At 45.6% G+C, this 25,889-nt stretch overlaps 1 protein-coding gene across 1 annotated transcript in view; it reads right to left on the bottom strand.

The window, feature by feature from the left end:
• Window positions 1-25,477, bottom strand: part of THEGL (theg spermatid protein like) — a 43,166-nt gene extending 17,689 nt beyond the window's left edge. The window contains exons 1-7 of the mRNA XM_021100537.1: window positions 25,039-25,477; window positions 24,721-24,794; window positions 18,326-18,399; window positions 18,155-18,236; window positions 11,257-11,336; window positions 3,931-4,055; window positions 1,308-1,449 (exon numbers count right to left, since the gene is read on the bottom strand). Coding sequence (XP_020956196.1) covers window positions 1,308-1,449; window positions 3,931-4,055; window positions 11,257-11,336; window positions 18,155-18,236; window positions 18,326-18,399; window positions 24,721-24,794; window positions 25,039-25,477 — 1,016 coding nt within the window. The remainder of the gene's footprint in view (window positions 1-1,307; window positions 1,450-3,930; window positions 4,056-11,256; window positions 11,337-18,154; window positions 18,237-18,325; window positions 18,400-24,720; window positions 24,795-25,038) is intronic.

Below are 25,889 nucleotides of genomic sequence, written 5' to 3'. Positions count from 1 at the left end.
ATATTTTCAAAATACACGTATCAGGAGTGCCTGTAATGGCTCAGTGGTAACAAACCTGACTAGCATCCATGAGGACGCAGGTTCGATCTCTGGCCTTGCACAGTGGGTTAAGGATCTGGCATTGCCGTGAGATGTGGTGTAGGTCGCAGATGCAGCTCAGGTCCAGCATTGCTGTGGCTGTGGGGTAGGCCGACAGCTACAGCTCCAATTGGACCCCTAGCCTGGGAACCTCCATATGCCACGGGTATAGCCCTAAAAAAAAAAAAAAAAAAAAAAAAAAAGAAAAAAAGAAAAGACCCATGTAGCCCTGTGTCATTCCTCTTACAGCTGAATGTTCTCCCTCACATGGAATTGCCACACTTTGTTTACCATGTGCCCATGGGTGAGCATGTAGTTGCTTCCACTTTCTGGCTATCGTGGAATGCTGCTGTGAATACCCATGCACAAGTTTTTGTGTGATCACATGTTTTCAGTTTGGGGGCTCCATGCTGATCATATGATAACTCTGTGCTGAACATTTTGAGCAGCTGGAGAGCGGTCCTCATAAGTGGCATCACGTGACATTCCCATGTGTGACGTATGAGGGTTTCGGTTCCCCACATCTTCTCCAAAACAAGTTGTTTCCTGTTTATTAAGTATTATCATTGCCATGATGTAGCGTCTCATGATTTTAATGTGCAATTCCAAGACACCTGATGATACCTAGCATCTCACATGTACTTTTTTCATGGCTGTACCTGAGGTACCTATGGAAGTTCCCGAGTCAGGGAGTGAATCCAAGTAGCAGCTGCAGCAACACCCAATCCTTTACTCCACTGAGCTGGGTGGGATCAAACCTCCCTCCACAGGGAACTGAGCTCCTTCAGTAGGATTATTATTATTGTTTTTTTTTTTTTTTTGGCTTTTTTTAGGGCCACACCTGCAGCATACGGAGGTTTCCAGGTTAGGGGTTGAATCAGAGCTACAGCTGCTGGCCTACACCACAGCCACAACCTCGCCAGATCCGAGCCACATCTGTGACCTACACCATAGCTCACAGCAATGCCGGATCCTTAACCCTCTGAGTGAGGCCAGGGATCAAACCTGCGTCCTCATGGATACTAGTTGGGTTCATTACCGCTGAGCCACAATGGAAACTCCTGTCATTTCATTTTTTTTTTATGGAAACCATAAAGCTGTGTAAAAGCTTCTAAGTTTGATTAGGTCTCATTGAGTTTTTTTGTTTTTATTTCCACTGCCTGGGGAGACTGACCTAAGAGAACATTTGTAAGGCTGATGTCAGAGAATGTTTTGCTAAGATACTCTACCTATTTATTAGATACCCTGTCTTGAATCTGTTGGGCTCTGCTAGCTTCTGGATCCTTTTGGAAGGTCGGCAAAGCAGCGCAGGAGGAGGGATCTCCCAGATTACAGACTCTCTACCGCAGCTATAAAAATAGTGAGCCCTGCGAGTTGGAGAAGAGAAAAGAAGTGAGTGAGACAGGCATGAATTTAGATGAGCACAGAATTTCTAACACTGACCCCCAGGTGTAGGGGAGCAGGGAGCACAGTTTATCCCTTCACTGCTGTGCTAGTTTTTACGTAGGGAGACAGCCAACAAGTTTCAGCTGGCTTCTATCTCCTATTCCAAAACAGACAACTTTCTGTAATAAATAAAGCTCATCTTTATTTGAAGAGAAAATGTGCTGTTTTTTGAAGAATATATTTTCTTTAGCATTTACATAGACAATTTAAATATTTTTATTATATTTTTAGTTAAGAGAGTGAGTTACATAGATGTTTTTCTTTGTGTTAAAGAACTCTTAGTTTAGGAGTAAATTCTACTTGACCATGGTATGCAGATTATTTAATCATTATGGGGTTGTGTTTACTAAGATTTAATAATAATATTCTTCTTATCACTCCTGTCCCTCAATCTTTCCTTTATCAAAGTAGAGTCATTAGTGGGAAAGGAAGTGGTACTGGCTCCTCTGGGGAAGGTGTTCATTCAGATCAGCCCCACTTCTGCTTCCATGATTTTCCAAAGACCTCTCTCTTTTAGGACCTTCTCGGATGCAGGTCTGCCTTTGTCTATCTGGCCCTCCGCCTGCTGGTTGCTAATAGAAGCCTGTACTTCTCCTGCTTGCAGCAACTTGGACCTGAAGCTCGTCCACACCGTCGCACACTAGTTTTCAAGGGGCTTGAGAGCGCGCGGCCCTGCTCTACCACCTGATCAAACAGACTCAGCCACAGCCACTTACTTGCACAGCTCAAACAAGCAAAGAAGCTCCAACACTCACCTGAATCTGCATTTTGCAGGATCTGGCAGCTGAGTTTGGGAATTGGAGAAAGAGAGGGAAGTGAGCAACAGGCATCTCAGAGATGGAGAGGAAGGAAGGGGTGAGCAGCTCAGAGGACAGGGCAAAGGGTAGAAGCCCGGGCAGGGAATGCGAAGACAAAGACCCCAGGACACCAGAGACAGAACTCAATTATTCAAAAGTCTCTCAGGTGAGGGCAGCCACCACCAAATGCCATGACTATAATGTACTGACTATAATACTTAGGCCTTGGGCTGCCAATAACCAGAGGTGCATGAGTGTTCCAGAATAGGGAGCAAATAATATAGTTTATGATGGTTCGGAAGATTAAATAAGAGAGTGCGAAGTCCTTTTATAATTTACAAAGCACTATGCAAGCAAAATTTTATTATTAACCAATGTGTATATTAATTTTAAATTTCATGTGTGCATATCTTTTCTCCTTATAGATACCACAAATTAATAGGAAGTAGAGCTACTGCTTTTATATGCTTCTCCCCTCCTATGTCATCCACACACCCAATTCTCATAATTCCAGCAACATAGCAGGTGCTTAAATATTATTTTAAAATAGAGTGCACTGCATTTTTCTCCTTGTAAAAGAGATAAATATTTATTATAGAAAATTTGTAAGAGGAAGGAAAGTTGAAAAGAGAAAAACAAAAAGGATATATTATTCTGCCATTTAGAGATAACAACACTTTGGAAACACATTTCCTGATTCATTCACTGAACAAACTCCAGGTGCTGCCTGTACCCATCCTGCCTGCTCCCCACAGCTTTCCTCAAAGAGCCAAGCAAGAGAAAGTGCAGTCATTCCACAAGCAGGCACTGAAAACAGATCTGCAGTGGGCATCAAAAGCCTTAACGATGTTGTTACCTTTAGAGGCCCTGATTGGCTCAGGGTACCCAGCCCATGGCTGATACACACAGTTCAGAGTTGCATGTTATACACCAGCTCTCCCACATCAGTGTTATATACGGTACACATCCTCATAAGACCCTCATTTTATTAAAGAAAATCAAGAAGTTCCTGCCATGGTAGAGCAGAAACAAATGTGACTAGGAACCATGAGGTTGCAGGTTCGATCCCTGGCCTCGCTCAGTGGGTTAAGAATGTGGCGTTGCTGTGGCTGTGGTGTAGGCCGGCGGCTATAGCTCTGATTAGACCCCTAGCCTGGGAACCTCCATATGCCATGGGTGTGGCCCTAAAAAGACAAAAAGACAAAAAAAATCAAAATCCTGATAAGCCAAAACATTGTAAGATACAATTCAAGTCTGTAGTAGCTAAATACTAGATATTGTTCTGGAAAAGTTTTACTGTAGTGTTAGACTGGAAACAGATACAAAATCCCTAGTTCTCAATAAATTTTGTGTCCCTCATAACACACCACCTGCTAACACACCTGCTAACATACCACCTGCTAACATACCACCTCTAACACACCACCTGCTAACCCACCACCTGCTAACACACACCTAACACACACCTGCTAACCCACACCTAACACACACCTGCTATCCCACCACCTGCTAACACACACCTAACACACCACCTGCTAACATACACCCGCTAACACACCACCTCTAACACACACCTGCTAACACATAACATGCTAACACACATAACCTGTCGGCACGTGTCGATGGGAGACTTCCTTAGGCTGGGCAAGGTTGTCCAGTCTTTCTGTCAGTTGAGCCTTCAAAGCACCCCGGGAAACAGGGCGGATAGGATCTTGGTTTCCCCAAAGCAGTTTTCTGTTAAAAACAGAAAAATACAATGGTAAGAAATTTACTGCTAATTGACATCTTAAAAAATGGCTCTTGGTGGCTTCTCTACTGCTTTCATGTCTCACTTTAAGAACTATCTCTATGATTGGATTAGGAAGATGTGGTATATATACATAATGGAATACTACTCAGCCATAAAAAAGAATGACATAATGCCATTTGCAACAACATGGATGGAACTAGAGAATCTCATACTGAGTGAAATGAGCCAGAAAGACAAATACCATATGATATCACTTATAACTGGAATCTAATATCCAGCACAAATGAACATCTCCACAGAAAAGAAAATCATGGACTTGGAGAATAGACTTGTGGCTGCCCAATGGGAAAGGGAGGGAGTAGGAAGGATCAGAAGCTTGGGGTTATCAGATACAACTTAGAATAGATTTACAAGGAGATTCTGCTGAGTAGCACTGAGAACTATGTCTAGATACTCATATTACAACAGAACAAAGGGTGGGGGAAAAATGTATACATGTAAGAATAACTTGATCCCATGCTGTACAGCGGGAAAAAATTTAAAAAACCCAACTATCTCTATTATAGAATTTTACAGTGTCCAGGCATCAGAAGCAGGTAAACTACTTAGGGAAGTTACAATAAGAACAAGACTCTTTTGTTGGAGTTCCTGTCGTAGCATAGTGGTTAACAAATCCAACTAGGAACCATGTGGTTGCAGGTTCGATCTCTGGCCTTGCTCAGTGGGTTAAGGATCCGGTGTTGCCGTGAGCTGTGGTGTAGGTTGCAGACACAGCTCGGATCCCGCGTTGCTGTGGCTCTGGCGTAGGCCGGTGGCTACAGCTCCGATTCAACCCCTAGCCTGGGAATCTCCACATGCAGCGGGAGCGGCCCCAGAAAAGGCAAAAAGACAAAAAAAAAAAAAAAAGAACAAGACTGTTTTATCTACTGTCTTGGAAAGGTGATGACCAAAAATGCACCTGTTAGACACAGTTCTATTTCTGTCACCGTGTCATTAACACTGTAATTTATAGTCAGGTTGGCATAAAATGGGCACGCCAGTCACTGACACTGTGCCCCCACCTGGGGTGAAGCACTGTACCAGGTGACTGGAAAATACAACAGTGACAGAATACTGTCACTATTGGTGGAACACCTCCTGTGGGCCTGGCACTGGGCTGAGTGTTTTCCATACATTCAATTAGTTAGTCTCAATGGCCCTGTGACACAGGCATGAATACTAGCTGAAATCAGTCTAGAATGAACCTGCAAAGGCTTCATGGGAGAAAGCAAAGGCACAGACTGCCAGAAATGAGGCCTCTTCCATGCGGGGGTCGGCATGAGAAATGGCAATAATCAAGTACTGGACAAAGCATATTGGGGCAGAGCAGGGGCCATTCTGTGAAATAAGAGGTCGTGGTGCTAGACAGGGAGGGGGGCCTCGGAGGCTGGCTGAAGAGTCCAAAAAACGCACCTGGGTAGCCTGACTTTTTCACGAGACTGATTTCGACAACCAATTAAGTTTACCTCTTTAAAAGGCCCCAATCAGGTCTTCTTCCAATTTTGCCTATATATTTTTTTTCTTTTTTTTTTTAGGGCTGCACCTGAAGCATAGGAAAGTTCCCAGGCTAGGGGCCAAATCAGAGCTGCAGCCACCGGCCTACACCACAGCCACAGCAACACCAGACTCTTAACCCACTGAGCGAGGCCAGGGATAGAACCCACATCCTCATGGATACTAGTTGGGTTCTTAACCCACTGAGCCACAACAGGAACTCCCTTGCCTATATTTTTGTATATAACCTTTCTCTACACTATAAGCTTCAGACAGCATCACTATTAGAAACACTTAGTAATTTATCAATTAATATTCCCATCCTTACATTCTGCTGATTCTGTTTCCTAATTATGGCTCAAATCTGTCTACTTCTCATCACCTCTGTTGCTACCTGCCTTCTCCAGATCCCATTATTCTCACCCTTCCTCCACACCACTGCCACTTGCTCAACTCCAACTTGATCAGCTCACCCCCTTGCTTAAGACACTTCAAAGGTTCCCATCAGCTTTACAATAAAGTACCAGCCCTGTACTACAGCTTATAAGACCTCCACAATTTTAACAAAGAACACCTGCCTCTCCAACCATATGTTCTTCCAAAGGAGGGATCAGGTCTTAATCTGCTGGAGGTTCCCCCTGGCAGAGTGTAGCAGTGGACACAACTGGTGCTCAACCAATATCTGATGAATGAACTAATGGTGAAAACTGAGCGCTCGCCTGATGCTGATGTGGAACAGATGACAGAAGAGAGTGCAGGGAGAATAAGAGGCTAACAAGGAAGTGGGGGCCTCAGGTGACAAGCACCAGGGTAAGAGTGACAGGGAAATACACACTTCTGAAAGAAAAGTGGGTAAGAGCGCCATGGAATGGAAGTCAAGGAGGGGAAGATTTCAAGATAAGGTGCATCAAAAAGCAGCACATATAACTTAGACATCAAAAAAGAATGGAAACAGAAGAGCAAAAGACAACAGGGTTTGGCCATGAGACTGTCCCCAGCCTAAGAGAGATGTGCAGGACAACTCTGGGTGGGTGAGGAGAGGCGAAGGGACGGGGTTAGCGAGCAGGTATGACACACACAAACTGCCATCACCACTTCAGAGTCAAAGCAGAAGGTATTTAGACACGACAATTAAATCAAACCCACAAAATAGAGTCTTTATAATGCCTTCCAGGAACTGAATACTCAGGAGGTTATTAGCTGCTTAAATATTTTTCTAGTTTTCTAAAAACTAGAAAACACACAATAAAACCAAAAGTATTGAGGATTATGTAAAAGGCAGATGATTTGCTCAAAGTAAGTTAGAGAGGAGCAGGAGTTCCTGCCGTGGCTCAGTGGTTAACGAATCCGACTAGGAACCATGAGGTTGCGGGTAAGATCCCTGGCCTTGCTCAGTGGGTTAAGGATCCAGCGTTGCCTGGAGCTGTGGTGTAGGTCACAGACATGGCTTGTGGATTTGGCGTTGCTGTGGCTCTGGTGTAGGCCAGTGGCTACAGCTCCAATTAGACCCCTAGCCTGGGAACCTCCATATGCCACAGTGCAGCCCAAGAAATGGCAAAAAGACCAAAAAAAAAAGAAAGAAAGAAGGAAAGAGAGGAGCAGAGGAAGGAGAAAGGGCAGAGACTGTCCAGTCAAGAAAAATATGAATGCAGTTCACCAGGAAGCGGGGAGACCAGTCCACCTGTTATAGCAGCTTATTACGCACATGGTCCTTCACTTACTGTGGTAGTACTGAAGCATTACCAGCTGCTGTTTCATGACCAGCAACAGCAAGGAAATAAGAATTCATCTTCTGTGGTCCCTGTCAAGGACCTGGCCACAGAGCACAGGATTCTTGTTCATACCATACCCATCTGAAGGGTTCAGGATATAACAGAGCCTGGCACAGGCACACCCCCAGAATTCTAGATAATGGAACTAAATGGGTTCTCTTGTTCCCAGTGATTTCCGTGTTGTCATCGCTTTCTGAGCAGCTAAATCTCTCGTCTCTTCACAATTTCCCTGAGTCAGACAACGCAAAACAACTTTCATCAGCCTATTTCCAGGGTGTTATTTTCTGAAATCCTTATAATCTCTTCTATTGTAACAAATATTTATTTAGCTTTTATCTCTTTTTTTGTTTTGTTTGTTTTTTATTTTTTGTTTTTTGTCTTTTTAGGGCCACAGTCACGGCATAGGGAAGTTCCCAGGCTAGGGTCTAATCAGAGCTGCAGCTGCCGGCCTACACCACAGCCACAGCAACATGGGATCTGAGCAGCGTCTGTGACCTACACTACAGCTCCAGGCAACGCTGGATCCTTAACCCACTGAGCAGGGCCAGGGATCAAACCCACAATTCATGGTTAGTAGTCGGGTTCATTAACCACTGTGCCACGACAGGAACTCTGCTTTTATCTCTTTAGACTGCTTTACGTCCTTGGAGATAGATGTCAGTGTTGAATCTTTCTCTGAGAGTCTGACCGACCACAAATTCTTTGAATATGTCCTCATAGGATCCACTTTTCTTCTAATAATTCTCTTCCTTGGCTTTTGAGACCTTGTTTTTCCTAGCCCTTTCTTGCCTGGTCTGAGTTTCCTTAGGTAGAGTCTCTTTCAAGAATCAATCAATAGCATGTGCCCAGGTGCAAATGTAGCCAAAATAAATAATAACACTATTTATATTCTCACCAAAAAAAAAATACACAGGTCTAAATCTAACAACATATGCAAGCTCTGCATGAAAAGAACTATAAAACTCTGATGAAAGACATAAAAGACCTAAATAATGGAAGGACATTTCATGTTCACAGATAGGAAAACGCAGTAATGTTAAGATGTCAGTTCTTCCAAACTTGACCTTCAGATCCAATGCAAACAAGGTTAAAATCCTAACAAGTTACTTTGTGAATATTAACAAACTGATGTTTACATGGAGAGGCAAAGACCTAGAACAGCCAACACAACATTGAAGGAGAAGAAAATCAGGGGACTAACACCACCTGATTTCTAGACTTACTATAAAGCTGCAGTAACAGGATAGTGTGATAGTGGTGAAATAGACAAACAGATCAATGGGACAGAATATAGGTCCTAGAAGTAGATCCACACCTTACACCTTTCATAAAAATTAACTTGAGATGTATCATAGATTAAAATACAAAATGCAAAATTAAAGGACTTATGGAAGATAACACAGGAAAAAAAAATCTATGTGACCTTGGATCTAGCAATGGATTTTATAATACATCAGAATCCATGAAATAATACATCAGATCCATGAAAGAAAAAATAAGCTGGACTTCATTAAAATTAAAAACTTTGTTCAGCCAGCAAAAGATACAACTACAAGAATGAAAAGATACAGACTGAGAGAAATATTTGCTAAACTATATTTGAAATCTTAGTCCATTCGGGGTGCTAGAACAACACCACAGATGAGGCATCTCATAAACAACACACATTTGCATCTGTTAGCTCTGGAGTTTGAGAGGTCCAAGATTGGGGTGCCAGCAGACTCAGTGTCTGCTGAGGACTGACTTCCTGGCTCATAGAGGGGCTTCTTCCTGCTGTGTGCCCGCCTGGTGGAAGGGACACGGGCTCCCTGGGACCCTCTCCATAAGGGCATTCATCTCACCCATGATGGTCTCGCCCTCATGACGTGATCAATTCCCAAAGACCCCACCTCCAAGTACCAACACATTAAGGGGTTAGGATTTCAACATATGAGTTGGGGAACACAAGCATTCAGTCTATGACATCTGATAAAGTATGATGTTCAAAACATACAAAGAGCTCTTAAAACTCAACAACAAGAAAATAAACAACCTCATTAAAAAGAGGGCAGAAGATCTGAACAGACACTTTATGAAAGATGAGATACAGAGGCAGATAAGCTTGTCTAAGAGGCTCACCATCATGCAGCATTTTTATTCATATTTACCAAAAATCACAAGCAGCCTACATGTCCTTCAGCAGGTGAATGGACAAATAAATGCTGGTCCATCCAGACTATGGCATACTCCTCAATGCTAAAAAGAAACACACTCCTGCAATGAAGAGACACGGGAGAACCCTAAATGCATAGGCTAAATGGAAGAAGCCTGCCTGGAAAATGTACATACTGCACAATTCCAACATTATATGACATTGTGGAAAAAGTAAAACTATGGCCACAATTGAAAGATCGGTGGTTGCCAGGAGTTCAGAGAGGAGGAAGAGAGGGAGATGGATGACTAGGCAAAGCACGGGTCATTTTTAGGGCAATGAAAGTACTGTGTGACAGTGCAGTGTGAATACATGATGTTATGCATTTGTCCAGACCCATAGAATTGTACAACACAAAACGTGAACCCTAATGTAAACTACAGACTTTAGTTAATAATAATGTCAACATTTCTTTATTAATTGTACAAATGTACTATGCAAATGCAAGATGCTACTAATAGGGAGCTCTAAGGGAGGGGTGGTAATATAGAAACTTTCTCTGTATTTCAGTTTTGTTGTAATCTAAAACTGCTTTTTTTTTTTTTTTTTTTTTTTTTTGGCTGCACCCATGGCATGTGGAAGTTCCTGGACCAGGGACTGAACTAGCGCCAGAGCAGCGACCCAAGCCACTGCACTGACAACACCAGATCCTTAACCTGCTGTACCACAAGGGAACTCCTAAATCTGCTTTAAAAATAAAATCTATGTATTAAAAAAATTAAAAAGCAATAGGACATTAGGAAAAAAGTGAAAAAAATCGGGCTTTACTCAGGAGACAAAAAAGAACAGGGCCGGGGTGGGGGTGATCCTGTGACCATGAGTGGAAAGACAGTGGGGCCAGCCTGCTGCAGACCTGGAGAACAGGTGTGCTTTAGGCAAAGGCTTACAGGCAGATGGACCTGATGTTGGAAGCGACAAAGCTGAACTTGGAGGATGGACACAAATGTTTCAAAGAAGTATATAAGTCATGTCCTGAAAGGTGGTTCTCCAGCCTGTCTGCCTGCTGGAACCAGCTAGGGACCTTTTAACCCTCGGGAAGCCTAGGCTGCACTCTGGACACAGTAAGTTAGGGTTTCTGGGAATGGTCCCCAAGCCTAAGTCAGTTTTTAAAATTTCCAGGTGACCCCAACATGCAAACAAATTTGGGGACACTGATCTAGGGTTTGCCTCCCTATGTGGACTCAGCTGAAGTGACCATCTTAGTTCAGTGATCCAGCTGGGCAGACAGGTAGATACTCCTGGGGTGCAGCATTAGTGGACAGGTGAGAAGGGCAGACAGGTGGAGACTCCTGGGGTGGGACATCAGTGGACAGGTAGAAGGGCAGACAGGTGGAGACTCCTGGGGTGTGGCATCAGAGGACAGGTGAGAAGGGCAGACAGGCAGAGACTCCTGGGGTGGGGCATCAGTGGACAGGTAAGAAGGGCAACAGGTGGAGACTCCTGGGGTGGGACATCAGTGGACAGGTAGGAAGGGCAGACAGGTGGAGACTCCTGGGGTGTGGCATCAGAGGACAGGTGAGAAGGGCAGACAGGCAGAGACTCCTGGGGTGGGGCATCAGTGGACAGGTAAGAAGGGCAAACAGGTGGAGACTCCTGTGGTGTGGCATTAGAGGACAGGTAAGAATAATACTTACCTATTTAATGTAAGGAATCCATCATTACAAACAAGACTATAGAATATTGCCTTACCTGTCTGGGGCTCCCCATTGCTTCTTAGGCCTAGAAAGATCTTGAATTCTCTTCCTAGAAAAAGAACTAACAAAGACCAGCTGATTAATTCAAAGAAAATACTGAAAAATATGACATTAGATAGCTCCTATTCAAACAAATCTCATCTGAGGGAGAAAAAAAAAATCAATGTCCTATTTCACATGATTTAAAGAGTACTAAAAAGCTCAAAGTATTCTAAAATATTGTGGACCCCAAATCTTTACCTCTAAAATCATTAAAAATATAGTACATAGTAAAACAAAGACAACAAATACACAATATAACCAAGAGCATGTTGTCCCTAAAAGAATCCAGGTCAATTGCACACTTAATGGGAAAAACTCTCAATTTCACATGAAGTATCACCAAATTTGTTTCTGAACTATATCGTTTCCATGTTACTTCATGCTATAGGCGACTCTGCTTAATACTTACACATGTCCTTAGCTTAAACAAAATTAACAAATATAATAAACAACAACAACGAAAAATCTTTGCAAACATGAGCTTTTGGCTGAGACAGCCAAGACTCTTTTGTGGCAAAATGTGTGAGATCTGCCTTGTAACTGATGCGATGCACCCCAGACCATGTGGGTTACTGTCTAGAAACAATGAAGACACTGTCCACTGCCAGAAAAAAAGTGGACATGCTTACTCAACCACAGAATGGTTCTGCCCTGCAGGTACTGCCTGTGCCATGGAGACTGCCTGAGCCGGCTTTCCAAGGAGCACAGCTGGGTGGAGGAGGGAGCCAGCCACAGCAAAGACAAAATGTCTTATTGTGTTAGTCTCTGCAGGCAGGTTAGCTTCTGGCTTCCGTCATCTCCTCCAAGCCCAGACTTCCCTCCCCACCTTCCCTTCACCAGCTAAACAATGTTCTCTGAATGCATCATTTTACACAAGACTATTGCCAGTTTCCTACTTGATTGCTGTAGATACAGTGACCTGTCACTTCAACTGGAAATGATCTCACTGACATCTGCTAATTCTGCGCGGAGCCCTCTGTCTCCTTTTCATTTACTCAATGTGCGTTATGTCACCATAGCTACATTCTCAAGCTACGTCTCTTCATCTTTTCCATGAGTTCCTTTCTCCCTCTCAGGTGTTACGTTACCTCACAATGCCTAGTCCTGATCCTGTGCACAAACAAAAGGATGTGGTTGAAGGATTAGCACTCTTGCAGGAAGATTTTTTTTTTAATAAGGATTACTTTGCTGTTCCACATCTTCATTAATAATCAGCCTCCTATATTTGCCAACAGCTAAGAAAGGTTGGAAATTCTTTTCTTGGGTGCAGAGCAATAAATATGTTTCTATAGCAACAATTAAGGAAATGATTTCAGGTCTGAGCTGAAAGGGTGATTCAAATAATTATCTCAGGCACAACACCTTTGTTAGAAGATGACTTTAGAGGCTAGAACAGGAATGTGTAATAGAGACAGAACAATTTCCTTACAGAATCCCACCAAGGTAACTGAAGAAAAGCAAGAAATAGTACAACAACAGCAAAATATATATATTTAAAAACATCCTCTTCACAGATTTAAAACAGTGTAAAAACTTAACTAGATGTAAACAATCTCACTGTCGATTTAATGACAGGAGAGTCTGCTCACTCAGCACATGCTTATTTGAAGTAATTTGGTATTTTAAGAGGGAAGTCAGGAATACTCAGTAAATGCTAGGTCTACTGGATCTTCTATTCAGCCATCACATACCTTGGGAAAGTGACACAATTTCTCTGAGTTTCATTTTCTCTCAGCAAAATTTAGTTGATTATATCTACACTATCAACTTCTCAGAATTCTTGTGAAAAAAAAATTTTTTGTTCGAAAATTTACTTAAAAATTTACATAAAAATTTAGCAGTATTTACGGCCTGAAAGAGATGAGGAAAAAACAACCAGAAAGCATAGTAAACAGAAAATGCAAAATAAGTGAAATAATAATTACTATGAATAATTTTAGGAGTTCCCGATGTGGCACAGTGGGTTAAGAATCCAACTATGGGAGTTCCCATCGTGGCGTGGTGGTTAACGAATCCGACTAGGAACCATGAGGTTGCGGATTCGGTCCCTACCCTTGCTCAGTGGGTTAACGATCCGGCATTGCCGTGAGCTGTGGTGTAGGTTGCAGACGCGGCTCGGATCCCGCGTTGCTGCGGCTCTGGCGTAGGCCAGTGGCTGCAGCTCCGATTCAACTCCTAGCCTGGGAACCTCCATATGCCGCGGAAGCGGCCCAAGAAATAGCAAAAAAAAAGAATCCAACTATAGCAGCTCAGGTCACTATGGAGGCAAGGCAAGGGTTTGGTCCCCAGTCCAGCTCAGTGGGTTAAAGGATCCAGCTTTGACACAGCTGCAGTTTAGGCTGCAGCTGCAGTTCAGATTCAATCCCTCGCCCAGGAACTTCCATGCACCGTGGGTGCGGCTATTTATTTACGTATTTATTTTTGTCTTTTGAGGGCCACACCCATGGCATATGGAGGTTCCAAGGCTGGGGGGAGAATTGAAGCTGTAGCCACCAGCCTACACACAGCCACAGCAATGCAGGATCCAAGCCGCATCTGTGACCTAAACCACAGCTCACGGTAACACCGGATCCTTAACCTGCTGAGCGAGGCCAGGGATCAAACCCACATCCTCATGGATACTAGTCTTGTTTGTTTACTGCTAAGCCACGATGGTAACTCCCAGGTGTGGCCATTAAAAAAAAAATGTTTTTAATCCACTTATTAAAAGCGTGCATACCCAGGAGTTCCCGTCGTGGAGCAGCAGAAATGAATCTGACTAGGAACCATGAGGTCATGGGTTCGATCCCTGACCTCACTCAGTGGGTTAAGGATCCAGGGTTGCCATGAGCTGTGGTGCAGGTTGTAGGCACAGCTTGGATCTAGCGTGGCTATGGCTGTGGTGTAGGCTGGCAGCTGCAGCCCCGATTAGACCCCTAGCCTGGGAACATACATATGCCTCAGATGTGGCCCTAAAATGAAAAAAGAAAAAAAGAGTGGATACCCAGAACCTGGCATATCACATGGGGGTAGGGGAAGAGTGGGAAAAAGTAAAATCTGGTATTATTAACTTATCCATACAAACCATTGAACTTCAGTATTTTCTCTTCAATGATTCTATTCTCTCTTCAAAGTACATCTTAGCCAAACCAGGAGTAAGTATCTATTATAGGGAGGTGTCTAGTTTGTACACTGTATACACACACACACATACTTTTTTCATAGAGAGCGTTTTCCTGAAATGTCATTAGCTGCTGTATTTGAATCAGAGGCAAGAGGCTTGGGGTGTGTTCACCTGGAGCTTCACAAACCCACTCACGAGGCTGTGAGACTGTTAATGCAGAATCCCCAGTCCCCTGAGGCTCAACCCTGCTCTGTGACACATAGGCACTGAGCAGACACCAAGTGAGTGTGAGGAGTGTTCTCTTACATCTCCATCTCAACCGCTTTCTCCCTTCTCCCTCTCCCCCAGGAACTGCCACTAGAAAAGGGTCTTATGACAAGGGGAAAGCAGAGTAACCTTCTCAAAACCCCCAACATAGGCTTTCACTGCAAATGCCCCAGACAGAGTGGCCCATCCAGCTAGGCTGGCCCTCAGGAATGTCTGGGAAAAGGTCCTGTATCTGTATTCTTACCGTTTCCTTATGAAATCACAGAGATCAACATCTGCAAAAGAAAAGCAAAGGCAAAAATTAGACTCAGTAAGAATTGAAGTTATGATACAGACAGCCATCACAGGAGCTCCCAGGTGGCTCAGCGGGTTAAGGATCTGGTGTTGTCACTGCAGTGTGTCAGGTTGCTGCTGTGGCACAGATTCAATCCCTGGCCCAGGAACTTGCACATGCCATAGGTGAGGGGAAAAAATTATTGCTTAAAACATTTTATTTTCAATCCAAGCCAAGTCTCTTAATATAGATGCTTTGCAAAAAACATGCGAGCTAGAAGAATAAATTAAATATATCACAAAGAACAAATCAAATTCATAATATGGGATGTTTTGCCCTACTTTTCTAACAAAGAAGTGGTGTTTTTCAAAGGGGGAGAGGATCAGGGTTAGCGTTAAAGTATAACAAAAGAGAATGTATGGCCCTTATTGAAGCTTACTCAAATGAACCAACTGTAAAAATACACTCTTGAGACAATTAAGGAAGCTTAAATATTAGACAGTATTAAAGAATAATTGTAAATTTTGTTCAGTATAAATAATATCATGATAATTTTGTTTTTAACTTCTTAGCAAATAGAAATGTTGGAGTTCCCTCATGGCTCAGCAGGTTAAGGACCTGGTGTTGTCACGGCTGTGGCTCTGGTTACAGCTGTGGCACAGGTTTGATCCCTGGCACAGGACTTCTGCATGCCTCAGGTCCAGCCAAAAAAAAAAAAAAAAAAAAAAGGAAAAAAGAAAAAACTGATTCTAAATTACATCATTTTTAAAAAAATTTTCTTTCCTTCCTTCCTTCCTTTTTCTTTCTTTTTATGTCCTCACCCACAGCATATGGAAGTGCTCAGGCCAGGAGTTGTATCCAAGCCACAGCTGCAACCTACACCACAGCTGCAGCAATGCTGGATCCTTTAACCCACTGTACCAGGAAGGGATTGAACCTACACCCCCTCATTGACTCGAGCTGCTGCAGTCAGGTTCTTAACCCATTGCACCACAGTGGGAACTCTTATAACATTTAATTTTATAGGTATAACTAAACATAATTCTAAATAAACATTTGTCTATTTTATCTTCATCCCTAAAAGTTGGCTGGAGTTTTTTTTTTTTTCCAAATTTCCTTATATTCAAGAATATATAGTAATCTCACTTTAGCAACATCTTGCTCTATGAAATTAAGCAGCTGTATTAAAATCCAGACTCTTGGCACTGGACCTGTGCATTGAGGTGTGCAGTGTAGGAAGGAAACAGAAATGCAGCTGTGATGCCCCCCTGGCTCAGTGCTCCAGCTGGTACCAGGCTTCCTCATCTACCAAGTACGTGCTTGAGATACAATCTCTGGGTGAGGCTGGAGCTGTGACCTGGGCACAGCAGTGGTCAAGTACCAGCACTGTGGGGTGAGGGCAGGATTTCACATGTCCGGCCCATCCTGAGGGGCAGACCTTCCTGACTGCAAGTCCAGTACCACTCCCGACCCTAACGATGTACTTCCTGGCTCCATCTTCCCGGGGAGTAACAGCAGTACCTCTCTTCTCCCTCCTTCACTCTTTCATTCCAGGGCTCACCTGTCGAGCCACGGCAACACTTCACAGGCTCTGGATCAAAGTGATAGGAAATCTGAACACTGGTCCCACCATTACATGTCCACAAAGTACAGAGTCTCAGATTTCTCATCTGTAAACCGAAGACAAAAATGCTTTGCAGGAGTTCCCCGCTGGCTCAGCAGGTAAGGACCCGGCCTTGTTACTGCTGTGGCACAGGATGGATCCCTGGCCTGGGAACTTTCACATGCTGCAGACACAGCCAAATTTTGCAGGGAAAAAATTAACGCTGAGTTCTAAAAAACACACTTTGCAGAGGGATACAAGAATGGGAAGACCTGTGTGTAGAGGATGTGGTAAGACTCACCTTGATTCTGTTCTCCTCACAGCATACAATGTTCTCACACAGGTGACAGAATAGACAATGTTACTTCGCACCAGGTGTAAATGTTTTGTTTGTTTTTGTTTTTGGTCTTTCTGTCTTTTTAGGGCCACACTGGAGGCATATGGAGGTTCCCAGGCTAGAGGTCTAATCAGAGCTGCAGCCGCCAGCTTATGCCACAGCCACAGCAAAGCTGGATCCTTAACCCACCAAGTAAGGCCAGGGATTGAACCCTCAATCTCACGGTTCCTAGTCAGGTTTGTTTCCACTGCGCCATGACAGGAACTCCCACTAGGTGTAAATGTTTACTGAGCACTGCACTGAGTTCCTTCCCTCTACCGCCTCCTAGCCTATGTCACCCACAGCACACAGCATGGGGTGGGGGTGGGGGGGGGAGTGATATGGGCAGACCGTGGGCAACCGCCTGGGCCCTCTCTGCTCTGTTACTATGTGTACGTGTGTGGTGTGTGTGCATGTGTGCACGTGTGTGTGCATGCATGCAAGTGTGTGCGTGAGTGTGCACGCACTGTGTGTATGTGGTGTGCGTGTGTGTGTGCGTGTGCATGCATGTGCAACTTTGGCAGGCCACTTACCTCCTCTCTCTCAGTTTCCTCCTCTGCAACGGAGTACTTATTTCAAAGGGTGGTTTTGAGGCAAAAAGAGACAATATTGAATAGAGGATACTTGCTGGCAGGTTTCTGTGAGCTCAGTAACAGCTGGATAAGTCTAGACAGTGTCCATATGAAGGATTTCTGTGGAATTCATCTAGTTGTTCTAAGCTCCGACTAGAAAAGGGCTAAGATGAGGTCCTGTGTCAGCCTTGGGCAGCTGCCTTTCAGGTGACAGACACCAGCAGGTGAACAATTTCAGGAAGAGGACGCTCTAGCATGACGGGGATGCACCACACACAGAAGGAAGGGGCACCTGGTTTCAGAAGTCAGGGTAGCGTCTTGGGAGGAAATGACCCTCTCCCTGTGGAGCTGAGAGCCAGGAAGGTGACAGATCCAGGATGATGGGGAGAAAGGGGAACAAGAGAGCAGGAGCATCTCAGACTGAGGAATGAGCAAGCATAAAGGTGGGGGTTGGATGAGGGAAGGCACAGCAAGACTGTAGTCACGGCGATGGAGGGAAAAGGGCAAGGCTCACAACACCATGAGCCCCCTCAGAGAGTCTGGCTCTCTTCCAAAGCCAACAGGAAGAAGCCGAGAAAGGATTTTGAGATGAACAGCGTCTCCCTCGCAGAGACAACCAGGACATTTTGTCTGTGTTTACTCCCCAGAATACCAACCACACTGCTCCAGTTACCACCAAGACCAACAGCAGGGCTGGTCTTGTCTGTGCTCCAGGCCGACCGCGGAGGAGGCTGCCACCTGCCGGGAAAAGCACGCGTGCAAAGCACGGGGATTCCAGCCACTACAGAAGCAAGGCGCTGTGTAACATGAGTTACACAAATATTCACCTGCCGGCTACCCTGCCTCCTAAAAGCCCAGGTCCGAGCTGCGCACTCTCAGGTCCGAGCGAGATCCCACCAACCTAAAAAGAAAAGGCAGAGCACATGTCTCAGAAGAGGTCTAGGGGCAGAAAGGCAGGAGAGGGGCCAGCTGGAGCTTGACAGAAAGAGAGAAGGAGTTCCTGTCATGGCACAGTGGTTAACAAGTCTGACTAGGAACCATGAGGTTGCGGGTTCGGTCCCTGCCCTTGCTTAGTGGGTTGACGATCCGGCATTGCCGTGAGTGTGGTGTAGGTTGCAGACGCGGCTCGGATCCCGCGTTGCTGTGGCTCTGGCGTAGGCCAGTGGCTGCAGCTCCGATTCAACCCCTAGCCTGGGAACCTCCATATGCCGCGGGAGCGGCCCAAGAAATAGCAACAACAACAACAACAAAAAACAAAAAAAAAAAAAAAAAAAAAAAAAAAGGAAAATACATTACATTATCTAATGTTTAAAAAAAAAAAAAAAAAAGAAAGAGAGAAGGTGTCTGCAGGGAACAGCTGTCCTGGTGACGGGGACCTGGGAAGAGACAAGCTCGGGAGCATCTCCACAGGCTCTGCTCTGCATCGGAGGGCAGAATTCCCTGAAGGTATGAAGACCTCCACTCCTCCTCAGGGCTTTCTCAAGTAAACCTGGTGCTTGTCTCAGGTGCGCTGGTGTTGAAGACCACCGTAGATAGCAGCCCAGTTCTACAGCAGGCATGACTGTGTAGCCAGCAGAGGCCCTCTGACATGGCAGGTTAGCTCTGTGCTCATGACTACTATTCATCCTTCCTTTCTCCTCTCCTAGGCACAGCTCCCTAGCACTGTGCCCCGTACTGCCTTAGCTCAGAGTCTTGTGCGCAAGAATTGGGAGCGCGTACAAGAGGGTTCTGCTTGCAGGTGAGAAGGCAGAGGCAGGAAGAGGGAAAATCCCTTCTACCTCCTCAACAACGAGAACAAGAACTGGCACCTCCCTGCAAACTGGGGCTCAAAACCACATCCCCGGGCTAATGAAGAAGCTGTGCCTCCTCCCACGTTCCTAAGACTGCGCTTTGGCAACTTTTTTCCTCTACTTTCAAATATGTGCTTCTTGTTCATTTTCACCAGTGTCAAGATGGCACAAGCAACTAAGCAGGCACTAAGGAAGCTGAGTTTTTAACTCCCACCACACACCAGGATAAATTCCAAATAGGTCTAAGATGTAAATGTTTAAGAAAAGAAAACCCATGGGGAATTCTTTCATCACCTAGAAGTAAAAAAAGACTTTTCTAATTATGATTCAAAATAGAAGCCATAAAAGAAAAGGGGTCAGCATTTAACTGAGAAAAATGAAGTGATGGTCCTTGAGGGCACTCGGTCTGCTTTATATGGTTCTGGGGACGTGCTAGGGACCCACCATACCGACAGTCCTTCAAAGATGGGATCCATGTCTGCTTCATCTACAGCTCAGAGCCTGTGCCCTGAACACAGTAAATGCTCGATAAACTGACAGGAGTGAGGACGTGATGATTACATCCTAAAATGTGCACGCAACCAAAGTGCCACAACGCAGTCACCTTAACCCTCCCAGGACACAGCAGAGCATCTTAGTAGATGTCTCCACCTGACGGACTGTCGAGTGAGCAGGGGCATAGTGACACGTTGACTAAATGTGGCCTCATGTTTACACTACCTGATGTAAGTATTATATAAATGTATACAAGTTGCTTAGTGAATTAACATAAAAACTTACCAGAATTTTTAAAAAGGAAAACTGAGAAGACAACCTGAGGAGACAGGAAGCTTTCAAGTAGTCTTTTCTAAAGAAGAGTTAGAAAACTTTGGCTAGAGAGTCCCTGAATCAAGCTACTTTGTCAACGGCCAGGGTGGGGAGGGCTATATGGGCAGGGAAGACCCCCTAAAAGGTAGGCTTTCCTGTCTTCTGGAAACATGGACTGAAACCTGAACAGGAATTAATCATGAGATGATCCTGGGAAGACATTAAGCATTTAGAGACAGAAACGCACACATGAAAATTGTGAAGCCGAGGCAAGGCCTTTCAGGGGAACAGAGAAGCAGCCAGTGTGACTGGGGCTGAGCAAACAGGAAGGAGAGTGGCAGGTGCAGCCAGAGAGCCCTACAGAAGGCGTGGGTTTGTGCTAAGCAATGGGAAACCACAGGAAGGACAGGTAGTATGGGAAATATGTGATCCTTTCAAGTCCTCACTCCAGCTGAGGAGTAAAGAGCTTGAAGGGAACAAAAGCAGGATCAAGGAGACACGCAGCAAGCTCCTGCAGAAGCCCGGGGAGGTGTGAACCACAGGCGGGAGGGGGGTCACAGTGTAAGTGAATGGACTCGGGCAGTCATCCGGACAGAACATGGACAGAACCTGCACTGGACATACTGGATTTGAGGCTGAAGAAAAAGGAATCAGAGAGAAACAGGTGGGTTTTGGTTTGTTTGGGTTTTTTTTTTGTTTGTTTTTTTGTTTTTTTGCTTCAGCAGCTGGATGCTATTTTCCAGAAGCATCCAGGTGGAAGACTGAGGGAGGAACAAGACTAGAAGGAAAATCAAGACCTCCGTCTCAAAGTATATTACATCTGAGATGCCTACAATATATCCAGAGGTGTCCGTGAGTGTGGGAGTTTAAAACCCAAGCAGACCAGGAGTTCCTGCTGTGGCTCAGCAGGTCAAGAACCCAACATTGTCTCCATGAGGATGCAGGTTACATCCCCAGACTCAGTAGGTTAAGGATCTGGTGTTGCCACAAGCTGCAGTGTAGGTCACAGATGTGGCTTGGATCCAGTGTTGCCGTGACTGTGGTGTAGACCAAAGCTCGAATTTGACCCCTAGCTGAGGAGCTTCCATATCTCAAAGATGCAGTCTTAAAATTGGGGCAGGGGAGCCATGAGCAGGCCAAGAGTGTCTTTTTGACAGAATGATCTAGCACACTAGCATTAGTATATCTAGTACCCGTACTAGGACTAGATCTAGTGATCTGGTAGCCTGCTTAGGACTTTACATTACCAACCTCAGGAGAGGTGAGGGCAGGGGAGGTGTGTACGGTGTGCATTCTATAGGAGGCCTGTGACAGCTATACCAGCCACAAGCTGATGGGAGCAGGTCATGGGGAGGGCACCTGGGCAAGAGTGGAGGCCACCAAAGCAACCAAGTGGGGGAGGGCAGTGGCTTGCTGACATGATGATGGGTTAGATGTTAAAAAGTGGTCATCATTATGACAGCTTTCAAAATTAGGGTTTTCTAAGGTTTTAGAGGCAAAGTTTAAGGGGAAAACAGGTGTCAAGAATGACTTCAAGGTTTCTGATCTGAGCACCTGGATGAATGGGGACATTTTCTACAGCAGGGACCAATGGAGGAAGAGCGAGTTTGGGTGCAGAAGTAAGTGTTCAGTTATGGATATGTTAAACTTTACATGCCTATGAGATGATTCAAGTAGAGATGTTAAAGGGACAGGTGATTACAAAACTCTGGAGCTAAAGGGAGAAACTGAGGCTGAGGATAACCTGGGAAGTCATCAGCATACAGTTAAAGCCACAGAGCTAGCGACATCATCCTGGAAATGTGGAGCGTTCTAAAGAATCTGAGAGCAACAGAAGAAAGGGTGGGGGAAAAAATATAATTGTAATGTATACATGTAAGAATAACCTGACCCCCTTGCTGTACAGTGGGAAAATAAAAAAAATTATTATTAAAAAAAAAAAGAATCTGAGAAAATTGAGCCATTGCCCACTTTGGCATAGAGGCTGGGAAGAGAAGCAAAGGAAACTGAGTCGGGAACTGCTGATGAGGCAGGACGACAATGAAGGCAGTGGGATCCCAGGAGTCACGTTAGGCTTTCCCAGAAGGAGGGAAGGAAGATGTCAAATGAGGACAATGAGGATGAAGAAAGAGCCATTGAGCTGTCAGGGCAGAGGTCACTGTGACCTCAATAAGAGCACTCAGCAGAGCAGAGGGGTGAAAGCTTAAATGGGTTCTCAAAGTATGGAAGAGAGGAAATGGAGATGACGACTTGTAAACAACTATTCTGAGGAATTTTTCTCCAAAAAGGAGGAGACAGGAGTGGTACCTGAAGGGGTACACAGGGTTAAGGGAAGGTTTGGGTTTTTCAACATAGGAGTTACTGCTGCATGTCCTTGTGCTGATGGAAGGACCCAGTAAAGAGCAAGATAAAATATTGCAGGAGAGAAGGGGGCCTGATTTTAGGAGCAAAGAGCTTAAAGTTAAGTGGGACGGGATCCAACACACAGGTTGAGAGAATGGCTTTTTTGGTTAAGAACAGAGATAGTCTGTCCATTACTAACAGGAGAAAAGGTCGAGTTGATTTGTGTAGAACCTGGCAGTTTCACAGGTTCCATGTTAGAAAACAAATAGATGAGGGAAATACAGTACGATCGCCAAGCAGCACGGAGAGCACTGCAAGTACAATGAAGTTCAAGGTCACGGATTTAAAGATTAGTCAACACGGCTGTTTGTTTTCTCTTGCCATCATCTGGTTTTCAAGTGCAGGCAAGGATTGGATTTAACTAGGCATGAATCACAGAGGGGGAGACAGGGAGCTAAGAACACCTGCAAGGGGCTGAATCCACAGGTGGGCCGTGGACTGTCAGGTAAGGGGAGATAGGACAGAAAGAAGCAGTGATACATAATAAAAGGGTGACAGCATCGACGGATTCCGCATCCCTTCGAAGCTGAAGAACTGGGACTACAAGGAATTGTAAGCGAGCTGGAAAGAAAGGTCATGGCTAGAGACGAATGTAGCTGAAATAGAGGTCTTGGGAACGGTACAGTAACAGACATTATCCAAGGCTGGTGTGGTGGGGGCTGGAACGGGGTGAAGGATCCCCTTATTCAAAGTGGGGACATCAAAGAACTAAGAAGCCAAGGGGATCATCCATATGGACCCTGAAATCTCCATCCAGGACATGACAGCAAGGTCAGCGGTGGACAGAGGGCAGGAGACCAGCACCATATCAGGAGCAGAGAAAAAGGAAGCCTGAGTAGGTGGATAGCAGAGAGGGCAGACAACTCTATGACAAGCTCGGCAGTGATGTGCAGATAAAGCATGCTGATGGTGGGAGGAAGGGTCTGAGCAAGACACTGGGTCAAGGGTTATTTCCAGATGGAAGATTCTAGAGATTGTGTGTCTGCTCATAGATCGGAGTCATCAGAAAGGGTGAAACTGATGCTGTCAGAGAGAGAGGGGGTGACTATACCAACAAAATTCTCAGGAGACAGAGTTTCCATCATGGCTCAGTGTTTAACAAATCCGACTAGGAACCATGAAGTTGTGGGTTCGATCCCTGGCCTCGCTCAGTGGGTTAAGGATCCAGCGTTGCCATGAGCTGTGGTGTAGGTCACAGAGGCGGCCTGGATCCACGCTGCTGTGGCTGTGGCATAGGCCGGCGGCTACAGGTCCGACTGGACCCCTAGCCTGGGAACTTCCATATGTTGTGGGTGTGGCCCTAGAAAAGACAAAAGAAAAAGAGTTCTCAGGAGACAAGACAGGAGTGGAGTGCAGAGCACAGGTGGAGGAAGCTGCTTTTCAGAGAGAGGCACGATTTGCTGAGACACAAGAGAGGAGGCAGCCAGGGGCGCGGATTCGAGGAAGGTGCTAAGAAAACAAGACAGTTCGTGACATCACGTCTGTTTTCTCAAGCATGAGGCAAAGGCTTCAGCTGTTTAGGGCCAAAGGTGTGAAGGCTGGAGGAGTGAAAAGAAAGCATTTAGTCATCTTAGAGTTAGAGTTAACTGTACGAGGTGAATAAAGTGGCTTGCTGGGCAGTGCCTCGTGACCAGAGGAGATCTGTGGTCATGAAACGGAAATTTAAAAAAAAAACGGGATGATTGTGTGATTTGCTCCAGGAAGAATCAGCTGCTCAGATGCCAGCATTGGGTGTGGGGGTGGGGGGGTAGGTTTAGCCAGTGCTGAGGCGTGGGAAGTAACCAAACAGCTGGTCTGGTGGTAGAGGATGTTGTTAAGTGAACAACTGAAAGACAGAGCCTCGGCTCAGACAGACCAGTCAAGGAGGACACGAGATAACACGTGGTCAGCCAAGGGATGGGAAGCCCGGTATGGATAAGGAACACTTCTGGCTGGGGTCATCAATGAGAGGTCTTAAGTGAGCTAGTGTTGTCAGAGCAGAGGTTGTTTAGACCCAAGTCCCATCAATGCCGTTTTCTCATGAACTTGGTGAAGACTGAGCATACAGCACACATTCAATAAATGTACTCCCTGAATTCTCATTCAATGAGTGTTGTGTTACTGCAACTCCAACAATGCAATAGCATTTAGTGAGCACCACCGTGTGCCAAACACTGAAAAAATAGCCTCCCGTTAAGGACCTGGTCCCTGGGTTGGAGAGAGACAGTGATAGAAAACAAAACCTTAAGTGCTGCCATGAAGATATGTTCAAAGCGGCAACTGCAATGATTGCCTGCAGAGAAGGCTGAAGCGGGGCCTAGACAAGAAGAGACAGTGATTAACAGGGACCAGGTGGAGTGAGGGCAGGGTGAGGAGATTCTGCTTCATGACCAGACTCTCGATGTCCCATCAGAGTCTCCTCAGGTCCCAAGATAAAGCACTGCAAAGCAGCTGATCAATGGCACAAGTGTTATCTCCCCTGAAAACAAAACGGGCCTCTTAGGCACATGCTCCCCATGAGAGCCCCCAGGTCAGTGTCCCAGAGGGACCCCAATACTTACCGCTCAGGGAAGAGGGCGGAATCCGCGGTTGGAATCTGTTCACCAGAGATGGGGAGACCATCACGCCAGCTCCAGGAAGCAGCTGGGCTTCGTAGGGCTTGTGGGGGTTACTCGGAGCGTGGGGGCTCTGGGGTTTCCGGGGCTTGTAGGGTGCCTGGGATTTGGAGGGCTTGTGGGTCTTGTAGTGTGCACAGTGTCTGGAAGGCTTGGGGCGCTCGTAGTGTTCGTGGCCCTCGAGGATCTCGTCGGACTCTTCAGGCTCCTCCCTCTCGCCTCTCTGGTCCTGTTCGTCCGTCCCCTCGGACTCCTCTGGCCGGTTGTGCACGTTGAATATCCTGACTACCAAAGGCTTCTGGGGGGATTCGGAGCCAGCGGCTACCTCTGTCGTCCGACACCCGTCCGACAGCCCAGAAGGGCTCGGAAACTCTGGGCTCCCCATGGGCAGCCCAGGAGCTCAGCTGGACGACCGCCTCGCGGGCCGCCTGCTCGGATGCCCCGAGATGCCCAGAGGCAGGGGCCGCCTGCCCCAACCTTGCAGGCCACAGCTGCCTCCAGGCAGGCCCCGCGCCCAGGCCCCTCCCCGTTGCTATGGGGACAAGCGATCCACAGGAGCTAACGGGCCCTCCCCAAGGAGCGGAGCCTCAGGTGAATCCGCGGGGCGGGGGGAGGGAGGGACGGGCTCTTTTTAAACACTTAGGGTCATTACATCTTGGAGAGTCGACCTCATTATCACTACGTAATTCCCCTCTCTTTTTTTTCTTTTTTTTAATTACTCCATGAATTTATTACATTTATAGTTGTAGAATGATCATCACAATCTAATTTTATAGGATTTCCATCCAACAACCCCA

Source organism: Sus scrofa, chromosome 8 (assembly GCF_000003025.6).
Source record: "Sus scrofa isolate TJ Tabasco breed Duroc chromosome 8, Sscrofa11.1, whole genome shotgun sequence".
NCBI lineage: Eukaryota > Metazoa > Chordata > Mammalia > Artiodactyla > Suidae > Sus > Sus scrofa.
Note: the sequence above shows the minus strand (reverse complement) of the source record. Positions and strands in the feature narration are given on the sequence as shown.